Source organism: Labrus mixtus, chromosome 23 (genome assembly GCF_963584025.1).
Source record: "Labrus mixtus chromosome 23, fLabMix1.1, whole genome shotgun sequence".
NCBI classification, from domain to species: Eukaryota; Metazoa; Chordata; class Actinopteri; order Labriformes; family Labridae; genus Labrus; species Labrus mixtus.
In genome coordinates this window covers 5,691,555-5,704,071 of record NC_083634.1, presented here as the reverse complement: position 1 = coordinate 5,704,071, position 12,517 = coordinate 5,691,555, and the positions used below count along the sequence as shown (strand labels likewise).

At 47.2% G+C, this 12,517-nt stretch overlaps 1 protein-coding gene across 3 annotated transcripts in view; it reads right to left on the bottom strand.

The window, feature by feature from the left end:
• Nucleotides 1-12,517, bottom strand: part of afap1 (actin filament associated protein 1) — an 81,030-nt gene that overhangs the window by 2,312 nt on the left and 66,201 nt on the right. For 2 of the 3 annotated variants that reach the window (XM_061031363.1, XM_061031362.1), the window contains exons 7-15: nt 11,829-11,915; nt 10,189-10,264; nt 7,129-7,281; nt 6,247-6,458; nt 5,837-5,982; nt 5,628-5,742; nt 4,556-4,813; nt 2,146-2,275; nt 325-489 (exon numbers count right to left, since the gene is read on the bottom strand). In XM_061031363.1, coding sequence (XP_060887346.1) covers nt 325-489; nt 2,146-2,275; nt 4,556-4,813; nt 5,628-5,742; nt 5,837-5,982; nt 6,247-6,458; nt 7,129-7,281; nt 10,189-10,264; nt 11,829-11,915 — 1,342 coding nt within the window. The remainder of the gene's footprint in view (nt 1-324; nt 490-2,145; nt 2,276-4,555; nt 4,814-5,627; nt 5,743-5,836; nt 5,983-6,246; nt 6,459-7,128; nt 7,282-10,188; nt 10,265-11,828; nt 11,916-12,517) is intronic. The other variant, XM_061031364.1, reaches the window with a different exon arrangement.

Here is a 12,517-nt window from a genome sequence, read left to right as displayed (position 1 = left end):
TCTCTGTCTGTCTCTCTCTCTCTCTCTCTGTCTCTCTCTCTCTCTCTCTTGCTCTGTCTCTCTCTCTCTCTTGCTCTGTCTCTCTCTCTCTCTTTCTCTCTCTCTGTCTGTCTCTCTCTCCCTCTCCCTTGCTCTCTCTCTCTCCCTCTCACTCTCTCTTGCTCTCTCTCCCTCTTGCTCTCTCTCTCTCTCTCTAGCCCCCCCTCTCTCTATGTCTCTCTCTCTCTCTCTCTAGCCCCCTCTCTCTAGCCCTCTCTCTCTCTCTCTCTCTAGCCCCCTCTCTCTCTTGCTCTCTCTCCCTCTCTCTCTCTCTCTCTCTCTCACCAGCAGCAGCTTCCACAGCAGTGCGCAGGTCCCTCCTGTCTTTCTTCAGCTGGGTCAGATGGTTCCTGATCTCCTGCTTCCTCTTCATCAGCTCGTCCTCCTTGGACTGCAGCCGCTTGGCGTCGGCCTCCACGCGGTTCTTCCCGTACTTAACCTGCTCTGCATCTGCACAGAGAGATCACATGTAAAGGCGCTGGAAACAGAAGGTCAACGATGAAAACGTTCTGAAGTTCGAACCCTTCAAAGGTGGGACTTTGCACAAGCCGACCATGCAGTAGCTCTGTTGAAAAGTGTTTTACAATCACAGCACGCGTCACAGAGCAACAAATAAGACATGATGTTAACGTTCTTTTCTATGCTGATGATACTCAGGTATACCTGCCTGTTAGAGCCACTCACCCAGCATGCTCAGTTCTGCTCATATGTTTTAAAACACAGGACGTCACTAAAGCTTCTGCAGCCCAACTCAAACAAAGCTCAGATTGTCATGTGCTCCTTCACACCTTGCAAAACAGCTCCTGCCATCTGCTGGCCGCCCAGTGAATTACTGTCTGGTTCGATAGTAACTGAAGTAAACTAGTACGGTCATGCAGTGGCGTCAGAATGAGTTTTAAAGTGGGGGGACCTCCCGCTGGATGACGTAGTAGATCCTCTTTATACCCGACATTTAAAATGCGTTTTCTATGATCCGACTGCGTTCAGATAGCACCTGACTACATACACATAGTATTACTCAGCATCTCCAGTGTCCACATGGAGGTTCTGATCTGATCACACTCTTTCCTGCTCAGCTCTTCTTCTACTACTTCTTCTTCTTCTGTGCCTCCATCATGTTTATAACTTAGAAATGAGGCGACGCCAGCGAGCTAGTTCAACGTCTCTAAAAAGTCCAACTTCCACAGGAAGTCAGGACCCTAAATGAAGCCCTCTGACAGAGTTTTCTTTAACGATAAACTTTTATGATCTTTATTAGGAGAGTGAATAAAATGCTGCAGAACTGAGAAAAAAATGCAGAATATTTCTCCAGACCGCCGCTTGTGACGCCGCTTCACTGTTAAGTCGTGACACTAAAAAGTTTTACGGGGGAAAAGGAACCGAAAACCAACACGTGTTGTGGAAAAAAGGGTTTTAAAGTCGTTAATATCAGAGCGCTGGTGAGCACGAATTACCCAGAAACCCCCTGACCTCACAGCCTTCAGCAGTTATTAATTACACGATGCCTTTCCATTACTGGAAAATACACTGAGGGTAACCATCAGACGTGTGTGTGTGTGTGTGTGTGTGTGTGTGTGTATGTGTGTGTGTTGCATTCAGAAGAATCTCTCATAAAAACCGCTGCTGACATTTTCAAATTCTCGAAATATGAGCATTGTGTCACTTTCTCTGAATCCAGCATGGCACATTTTTCCATTCCGACATCTGGAGGAGCGACAACCCTCCTCGTTCACACATTAGGCAAAAAAAAAAAAAAAAAAAAAAACCTACTCCGCACCACAAGGATTAGCATGACCACACTCCCGCCTCCCTCCCCCCCCAAAAATCTGGGCTCCACTCCTGAGACCTGCCGCGTCTGTTAGAGTCTGAAACCCTCGACCCTGGCAGGAGGTTTTTCTCGAGTCTGACCCACTTGCGTCACACGTTTGGTCCTGAGGGTTGGGAAGCTTTTAGGATTTCAAGTTATTTTACCAGCGCCTCTTCTTAAAAACCTCAAACCGTAACTCTCAAACCCTGCAGTTTCCAAGAAGCTGTGGAGCAGAGCTTTGCATGAAAGTGAGGTGATGACGCCGTCAGTGTGACGAGACTAGTTTTGTTCCTACTTACTCGAGCTGTTGCGTTTGAGCGAGGCCGTCCCGTTCATGACGTTGACCCCGTTCTTTTTGGTCTGGTTCTTTTGATCGGCCTTCTGTTTGGAAGTGATCCCATTGGTGGCCGCTCCTTTCTTTCCCTTCAGCTGATTGGACAATAAGAGAAGAAGAAAGACTTTTCATGTCATTATCATCATCGGTCCCAAATCCCTCAACAAATCCACCCATTACTCCCCCCCCCCCCGCCCCCCACATGTCAGTAACCTCGGTGTCATCTTAAATCGAACCCTCTCCTTTGACCAACACATCAAACACATTACCAAAACCCTTCACAGAAACACTGTATTACCACTAGAGGGCAGCAGAAGACGCTTGATGATGTTTGGGGGAGTCATTACATCTGGATCAATTCTGCAGCTCCTATCATCAATGTGATCCGGCGGGCGCTCTAATGCAAACCTCTCTGTATTAAATTCTACTTCTTACAGTTCAGCGGTTCTTTGTGGTCTTGGAGGCGATGTTAACACTCCCCCGGGACACGCCACACACTGCACACACATCAAAAGGTTGGCAGGGAGGAGGCGGAGCTCCAAACAACAGCATGTGGTGACTTATGTGGCCGTGAAGGCAGGGTGGCACTTAGAGCGGGCGGGGTTTAAACATAAATCACACACAGCCCATTGGTTAAGGAGAGGAAGGACACACACACACACACACACACACACACACACACACACACACACACACACACACACACACACACACACACACACACACACACACACACACACACACACACACACACACACACACACACACACACACACACACACACACACACACACACACACACACACACACACACACACACACACACACACACACACACACACACACACACACACACACACACACAGCTGGCTGAGGCAGGAGTGTATGAAAAAGATTTCTATGGGACAGTTTCCCTTTTTTCTTATTTTTGAGGTATCAATGAATTAGCGCCTGTCTCCACCTGATGTGCCTGCTTCTTGTTTCAATCGTTCCCCATGAGGAGAGAGCGTTTGCAGCGGCAGGTGGTCGCTCAGAGCGCTTCTAGTTCTCTTTTAATTTGTCAGAAGGTTGCTGTCGACGTCAGCAGCGTGTGATATGACGCTTTTGCACCAGCATCGTTTTGGATAAGGTGCTGACAGGAAGTGACCAGAGGCATACAGGAAGTGACCAGAGGCAGAGCACACCATTGACAGCTGTTCTTGAGTGTTCTAATCAGCATCGAAACCATCCTAAACATCATCATTATCAATAACATCAAGGCCGTAGGTGTTCATGAAAGAGCTGGGTCTTTAGCTTTTTCTTAAAGGTGCAGAGGGACTCTGCAGATCAGATAAAGTTTGGTATTTTGTTCCACCACCGGGGGGCGACAGAGGAGAAGAGTCGAGCAAGAGACCCTGTTGTGAAGGGCCCTCAAAAGATCATTTTGTCGTTGGCTGGAGGAAATGCCCCAGCTCCCCACCCAGAACACAGACACAGTCACCACCACACATGTACGGAGGCCCAGAAGCTTTACTTCTGTTCAAGTCTGGGTTTTGTTTTGGAGGAAAAAGCCTCTGACTGATATGACTAGAGTGAAGTCAGGGTCAAGACTTCACTCTCAGGGTTGGAGGTGAAGCACATGTCGAGTGTTTTCAAAGACTGAACATGGGAATGATTCCGACGCGGTCATGGCGATAATCAAATTACCTAGATCCACAACAGAGGGATTCACAGGCTGATGGGAAAGAGACAGAGGTAAGCACACGGGTGTCCAACATCAACACCCCATTTGGTGAGTGAAAAGTGCGCTCCTCCAGGAACAATAAACAACATATTCCCCCTTTTCCTTCAGCCTAACATCTCTGACTTTCACATGTTCACAGCTAACTTTAAAGATGATGAAACACTTTGTTAAAAACGATTCACTGACGGACTCTGAGGCTGAAATATTCAAGCTTTTCTTATCAAAATAGTTCAACAGACCGTGTGATGTTGACGCGACAAACCGATGGAGGTGTTGTGTTAGCATGCTAATGTTAGCACTCTTTAGTTAGCTTGTAGCTTCACCTTGCATTTAGATTGACACAGATCTAAAAACGCTTATGTGACATCCAAATAATCAGTGAGTATGTTCTTCTTGACAGCTTTTATACACAAGGGGAGGAGCCGGCCATCTCGTCCATGTAAACACGGCTCTGACAACAACACAGCCAGCGGGACTCGATCTTCTCCCTCATTGTAGACAGTCATGACTCAGAGACACATTTACACAGGAGAGACTGGATTTCTTATGTTAAATGTTGCTTTGAAACCCAGAAGAGTCATAATAGACTTTGAAATGATGACCAACTGAACATGCAGGTGTAAGAAAAGAAAAGACAAAGAGTGTTAGTCACCTGCGGCGTCTCTTTAGCTTTAGCGTCAGCAGCGAGGAACTTAGAAGAGACTTTAGAGACGGGGCTTTTAGAGACGGAGTTTTTTTTAGAGACGGGGGTTTTATAGACAGCAGCAGAGGGAGAGGAAAGCTTTGCAGGGAGACGAGACGCCAGCTTGGGCGAGGGCATGTTCTCATAGAGGTCAGTGTTCTCATAGAGCAGCTCCTTTTTCAGCTGGCGCCCCCCTGTGCTGGGACTGGAGTACTGCACATCAGGGTCCTTGTGTTAGAGCGAGTGGGCGTGCAAAGCAAGTAGAGGAGAGAAGGGGAGAGATATGAAATGTTAGAGGAAGTAAAGATAAAGAAGGGAAGAGAAGAGGCGGATGACAGAGGGTTAGGGTTAGTTACACTACAGTTTGAGTTAACAGTTCATAAATGACACATCATATTATTAGATATCACATCGGAGGAGGGAAAAATTAAAGGTCACATATTCTGTAAAAAATACTTCACCATGTTTTTCTAACACTAATATTTGTCTCTAGTCTGTCTACAAACCCCCCAATGATGAGAAAAGTCCATCCCCTCTGTCTTTTATCTGCTCCACTTTTCAGAAAATGTGTGCTTAAACAGGCCGTTTGGAGATTTTCCCTTCATGACATCACAAAGGACAGTAACCCCTCCCCCAGGTGGGTGACACTCCCACAGCTAGGTGTTTGTTCTGCCCTCTGAGTCTGCTTTCTCACCGTAAACAATAGGACATGGAGCGAGAAAGACCAAGCCCTTCCAGAGAGGGGGCGTGGTCAGACACAGCTCATTTACATATTTAAAGGTACAGACACAGAAACAGCCTGTTCTGAGCAGGGCTGAAATAGAGGGGTTTATAGACATGATCAAATACAGGATCAGAGTGGATTTAGAACAAGAAACTTCACACACATGATTTGAGGAGCTCTGAGACTTATTTAAACTGGTCGAAGAAGAGGAGCATATGTGACCTTTAATGCCGTACTTTAGAGTGAACTAAGAAAACGATGTTCACTTTATAGCTCAGCTAAGAGTTTAATAAAAACAGTGAGCAGGTGCGTCCTTACCGTCCCGTTGATGGGCACATCATCGTAGTGCAGAGCCATACCGGAGGGGCAGGCGTAGCCGTTGACCGGGTTGTCCAGGTACGGGTTAGGAGAAACCGCTCGCTTACTGGTGAAACTGGGATGAGAAATAGATCAATTACACCGTCACACACCCTGTGCATGAATCAGTGAATGCAGTAGTGTCAGGATTAAATGTGTTTGTCCCTCACCAGAAGGACTGCTTTGCGAGCTGGATGACGTTGGCGGTGGTCTCGACGTCGATGTAGTCGTAGTGCAGGGTGGCCGGGTCGGTGGTGGAGCCGGTCTCAGCCAATAAGACCCCCAGCCAGCGACCCATCATCTCAGAGGAGGACGCCTGGAGGAAGAAGGATCGGGTTAAAGACGTTCATCAGACAAGATCAACTGGAACTGCTGTGAAGTCTATTTGATCACTTTTAGGGACAGAAAGTCAAAAGATTTCTCCAGCCAGGCGGCAAAATAATCCAGTGAGGCAAACTCTCCCGTTTAAATGAACAGAATCTCTGATGTTTCTGCATCTTTTCCAAAGGCCCACAGTGGTGTCATGGCTCACGTTTACACAAGAACACACGACAGAATGAAATCAGCGCTTTCAGCTCACCTCCAGCACGGCGACCTCCTGGCCGTTACGAAGCAGACGGAAGGCAAAGGGGTGTTTGTTGTCGAGGCCCGGGCTCACCTCGCAGCCTCGGAGGGGCAGCGAGGCGATGTGGCTCTTCAGGTCGTCCCGGTCCTTGTGGAGGAGGAGCTGGTTGTCTTTCAGGCGGCACCAGCGCTCCCGCCAGCGGTTGTTGGACAACACGTTCAGGTAGCCTGTCAATCAAGTCAAACACAGTCAGAAAAACAGGACTTCAATGTACATAACGTTTCTGTCAGGGGAATTATGTAAACACATCCCGCCAAATATAATCTAATTTAAGAGATTTTAGTTTTTATTGAGTTTTAAGATCCTGTATATTTTGCATAAAACATAAATCCAGACACACCAGGAGGAAATGTAATCCTGTTCTTACCGTTTGGACTACAAGCACATATAAACATGTTTAGAAAGCTAACACTCGGCCGTTTCAGATTGTGTTGAAATCCTTTCATGAATCTTTAAAACGTCCGTCCTACTGTTGAAATAAGACAGGCCTTCGTCACTGACCACGGTCTGTTTGAGGTTATAAACGCTCTTCCTGATTTCAGGATGCGGGTTATTTATGTGGCTGCTGTGACGGTTGGATCTTGAGATGGTTTAGACGTTCAGAATCACAGGAGTCGTAGCTTTCTAACAACATACGGCATGAGTCATTTTATAAACAGCGGTTGTGTGAATAACGGTGATGATGAGAAAAACCTGGCCGTCAGATCACTAACAGGTGTTTATTATTATATCTTCTTAACTTGTTTTGCTCAGGTTCTCTGGATATGAAACATTTGAACAAACACTAGCCGACCCTCCTTCCTATCCGACATCTAATCTAGACGTCTTTACTCTTACCACACGTGGGGGCGTCTTCTTCGGCTGACGACGTCTGCTCATCCGTGGACGGCTTCTTCTTACCCAGCCCGATGATTTTGGTGATCTTCTTCCCCGCCCCCTTCCCCACCGTCCCACTCTTCTGCTCCGACTTTGAGTTCTTCTTTCCTTTTCCTGATACAGACACACAAACACAGCTTTTTTTTTTTTTTTTATGTGATATTCTGACTTTAATTAAAGGCCTCCTGCAGACTGGAAGCTCTAGTGTCATTATCCAAACATGAGACGTTACCGAGAGGAGGCTCATGTTCATTTCTGTGGATTCAATTTGGATGCTTTTGCAATGAAGAGCGACGGAGAAAAGAGGAGAAAAGAGCAGCATTAGACTCTACTATAAACAACCACGAGGTCAGAATCGCTTCCATCGGGTTTAAAGAGACCCTTGTGGGTTTAAAAAACGCTTTGTTTGTGACTTAGTGTCGGTTTGCAATCCCAGCATGCCCCACTGGTCCGAGTGGGATGATTTCAGTTGGCCTAGTTTTCGTCCAAAGACAGACAGAGAGAGAGAGAGAGAGAGAGAGAGAGAGAGGAATGACTTTGCACATTCTGCTGAGAGGAGGGATAAAGTGGAGTAAGCCGAGTCTTAAGAGTCGGAGTCTGCGTCCGTCTAAATGAGGAAAGGAGCTTCTGCTTGGCTCCCTTTTTTAAGTCAGTGCGGTCTGCGGCGTGTTGAAATGTGTCCCGTTTGAAAGAGAGCGAGAGAAAGAAAAAGAGGAAAATACTTTTGGTCGTTTTTTGACTCGACTGTGAGGCAGAAGCGGAGATGAGACGGGGAAGGGGGGAAAATGAAGAATTCCCCTTCTCTGATGTCATCATGCCGAGACGCTAACGGCCTAACGTCTGCAGAAACACACACACACACACACACGCACACACACACACACACTAATATACTGTACATAATCCCTGCCCCGCACAAATCTGCACCTAGCTTCTGAAGGCTAACAAACAGAAATCCAAACTGATGCTAATGACAGAAAGTCTTCGTGTTCAGTGCTTAATGGCTCAATTTTTCCCCACGCTGAAATAAGGTGACAGCTCTAATGGCGACTGCATGAATTTAATCGGAAGACGTCTGCAGGATGGAGGATGGAAGAAGATGAGGAGGAAGAAGAGGAGGAGGAGGAGAAAGAGGAACAGGAGGTGTGGGAAGAGGAAGATGAGGAAGAGGAAAAGAGGGAATAGGAATAGGAAGAGAAAGAGAAAAAGAAAGAGGAGGAAGTTGAAGTTTGGAAGAAGAGAAGGAGGAGGAATAGGAGGAAGAGGCAGAGGAGGTGAAGGAAGAGGAGAAAGAGAAGGAACAGGAGGAGAAGGAAGCGGAAGATGAGGAAGAGGAAGAATAGGAGCAGGAAGTGGAAGAGAAAGAAGAAGAGGAGGAAGAAGAGGAAGAGGAGTAGAAGTAGGCGGAGGAAGAGGAAGAGGAGACAGAGATTAACTATCATGATTCCCGCCAGCCTTAACGTCATCTTTAAGTCTTTTTTTTTTGATTGAGAGCCCCCTGGTGGCCGAATCTACAAACGCTAATCCTTCAACAAATCAAAGCAGATGAGTGATCTAAAAATCCTCCTGAGACATGAGCTAATCAGACCTGGTTCCTTTTTTGTACCAGGCTGTAAACACGTTCATTTCTGCTCTTTTGAATGGGTGTGTATGTGACTTCCTGTGCTTCTGCAGCCAGCCTCAAGTGGACACTCGAGGAACTGCAGGTTTTTACACTTCAGCATCAGCATCGAGGAACGCTTGATGTCGTCTCATCTGAGGAGATAGTTGCAGAATTTATTCCTCCTTTCTCCACGGTTTGACGGCAAAGACACATAAACATGAATTACACAACCGAGCCCATGAATCACCGCTCGCCGCCCACTCCATAAAAAAATGACTGCTGAAGGTTTAAAATTAACCGCTGGAGGGAGATCTGTTGGAAAAATGAACCAATCTTTAAGAGGCAAAGAAATCAAGGATGAGTGTTAAATTTTGGTCGACGAGCCAAATAAGTGAGCTGCCATGTGAAATGAAAAGTGTCTCCTCTGAGAGTTGTGCCTGCTGAGCAAACAAACGGTGAATAATCAGAGACGGTTTCACACAAATCTCCGTGTTTTGGCATCTGGTCCTGCAGGAGGAGGATTATTCTCTGTGGAAGATTTATGTTACATAAATCTAAAAGCTCATTCTTCATGCTTCATGCATTTTTAGTAAAGGTCGACCTTTTCAGAGCTCGCAGAGATTCACGAGGCAGATTCATAGGGAGTCTTAAGATCAGGATTTAGCAACAGGGCGAGGTTAGGAATAAATCTGTGTTGGTTCAAGAAAAAACAATATTGATGAAGTCTGAGAGCTCTCTTAAAAGGAGCAATATGTAGCTCTGACACCTAGTGATTAAAATGGGTACTGCAGTCCAAATTTAAAACATTGTAGAGAGCTGTCTCCCCCCCTCCTCTCTAGAGTCCATGCTCTCACAGGTCACCATGTGGTGGACACTGAAGCTTCAGTGTTTATCCAGCTCTGCATCGGTCTGTAAACCTTTCTGTGTTCTAACCTCTCTCCATTTTTCAAAATCATCTCCAATATTGATCCTAGTTTGAGCACGTTTCTGCTCGTGGAGCTTATTAGAAACATGCAGAGGCTTTTTAGGTCGGGTACAATCACTTCTATCTGAACCACTTCTCTTGTCCGCTTCCATCACTGCAACACCTGTTGACCTGATAACTGGTCTCATATCTGACAAACCGAGGGGCGTCCAAAACGGCCAGGTGGGGGGGTGCTTAAAACCGCCTACCTTCTCTGGTCCAAACAAATCCAGAGCATTCAGGACCAGAATCTAAAGTTAGAAGGAGGACATACTGGCTGCTGCATTGTTGTCAGAGAAGCCAGCACTTCAACATGTTTCCTTAATGTCTGATCATATAGTAACTTTAACTTACAGCTTAATTATGAAGAGAAGAAGAAAGTAAGTCGCGATAGAGTTCTACTCCAGAGTAAATGTTTCAGATTATTGGATCAAAGCTCCCGTTTGATTCTCACCTTGGTCCTTGCTGTCGCTGTGTCCGTTCTCATGAGCCACCTCGCCGTCCGAGCTCGGTCTGTCGCACGATGCCTTCTGACAGACGCACACACAAACACACACACACACACACACAGGGAAGCACAGGAAGGTAGAGAGTGAATAAACTGTACGTTAATGAAAAGGAACACGGGCATTAATGCACCGCCGCCTCGTTACATTGTTCACTGTGAAAACACACACGAGCATCTGCAACATGTTATGGATGAATAATTAGGCCGGCGTGTGTTTGCTGTGCCAGGTTGGAAGCTGTTTGTTGTTAAAGAGGCTCTGATGTTGCTCTCATTTTCCACCACATATGTACACACACACACACACACACACACACACACACACACACACACACACACACACACACACACACACACACACACACACACACACACACACACACACACACACACACACACACACACACACACACACACACACACACACACACACACACACACACACACACACACACACACACACACACACACACACACACACACACACACACACACACACACACACACACGGTACGGTATCTTTCCAGCATTTACAGCTCTTTAACCAGCTTTTCCAAATGAAACTCAACGATGTGGTGTTTCCCTCGTGTGCCAGATGGAACAAAGTGTTTGTTTTTGGCAAACAGCTTTCACGAGCCGGAGTGATTGTGGTCGAATACGCCAAGAAACGAAGGGCCTCACGGAAATAGACGTGCATTTGTGAATACCGGTGTTTTCAGACCAAACAGCTCGGGGGGGCTTCTTGAAGAGGAACTATCCACTGAGGGGGGAGGGGTTTCCCTGAGATCTACACACCATAGGGATGGACGAGATGAACCTGAAAGTGACGCAAGCCGGCCAATGGTTACTCACGTGACACAACTGAAAACACGGAGGACGCTATGGAGGGAGATGTGTGTTCAGACGTTTTCACACCGCAGGAACTTTTTCAGAGTTTTAGGAACTGTTGGAACCCTCCTCCTTTTTTTTTTGTTGTGATTCTGCACCGCAGGAACTAAGAACGATTTTAGTTCCTAGAACCCCCTTTAGAGGAACCTTGTTAGCTCCTACCTGAGTAGGTACCACAGCGGTGCGAATGCAGACAGAAATAAAGTCCCCATGGTGTGAAGTTCTCAGAGAACGCCCTAGTGGATAGTTCCCTTTTCAAAAAGTCCCCCAGGACGGTTTGGTCTGAAAACACCTTTTGATGCAGCTACAGAAAAAGCTCGATCACCCCCCGGGTTTAAGCCTCGTCTGTGGCACATCCAGGACCGGAGCAGCCGGTTGGTGGACCATAGTGCTCTGGATGGAGCGTAGACACGTATCAGTTCATTCAAAGCCAGACTGAAAAAAAAGTCCCCATGGTGTGTGTGGTTCTCAGAGAACTCCCTCGTGGATAGTTCCTCTTCAAAAAGCTGTGAGGCAACAGCATTAACCCCTGCTCCACCGTGCAGCCCAGAGTGAGAATCCTTTACTCACATTTTCCTTATTCATTGCTTCTAACACAACAAAGATTCCAGTTTGCACTTTCAGGCAGCAAATCCAAATCCATCTGAACCCAACCCTAGATAAGTGCATGTGTGTGTGTGTGTGTGTGTGTGTGTGTTTACCTTTTCCAGTTCTGGTTTGTGCACCGGTGATCCCGATCCAGCTCCGTCAAAGTCAACGCAGCCATTAACGCACACCTCTCTCATCACCTGGAACACACGAGGAAAACACAGCGTTAAGCTAATGAGGCTACGTGGCGGTTCAGTTTTTTTTACTCTGCCATGTGTGAGCGTGATGCTAAGACGTGGGAGGATCCCCCCCGTACAGGAACACGTCCTCACGTTATCCCCACCTAATTAAGCAGCTCATTCCCTCAGCCTGGAGGCGTGCCTGACTGGGATAATGCGGCCCACATGTTACGTGAACTCTCGTATCCCATCATGCAACTGGAGGCGGCCAGGAGACCAGCAGGCCATGCAGTGGATGGAGAGCGTTCATGCAATGTGTCGGGGCGTCTGCTACACACGTTAGACACCGCAGGGTTTTTACTACGTCCTGATGCAATAAGGTCAATAAGACGTGTGTGGGGGGGGGGGGGGGGGGGGGGGGGGGGGGGAATGAGATCTGCAGGGCTCTGCACGGGGCGCCAGTGTGCATTACCGTGACCTCGTTGGACTTCAGACCTGGCAACCCCACCGTCAGCTCTGGCAGTGGTAGGCGTGCAGTGGTAAGACGGGTGTGTGTAGATGAGCGGTGGGCAGCGGGAAATGAGATTTCAGTCAAACTGCTTTGTGCGCAAAACAGCTAATAC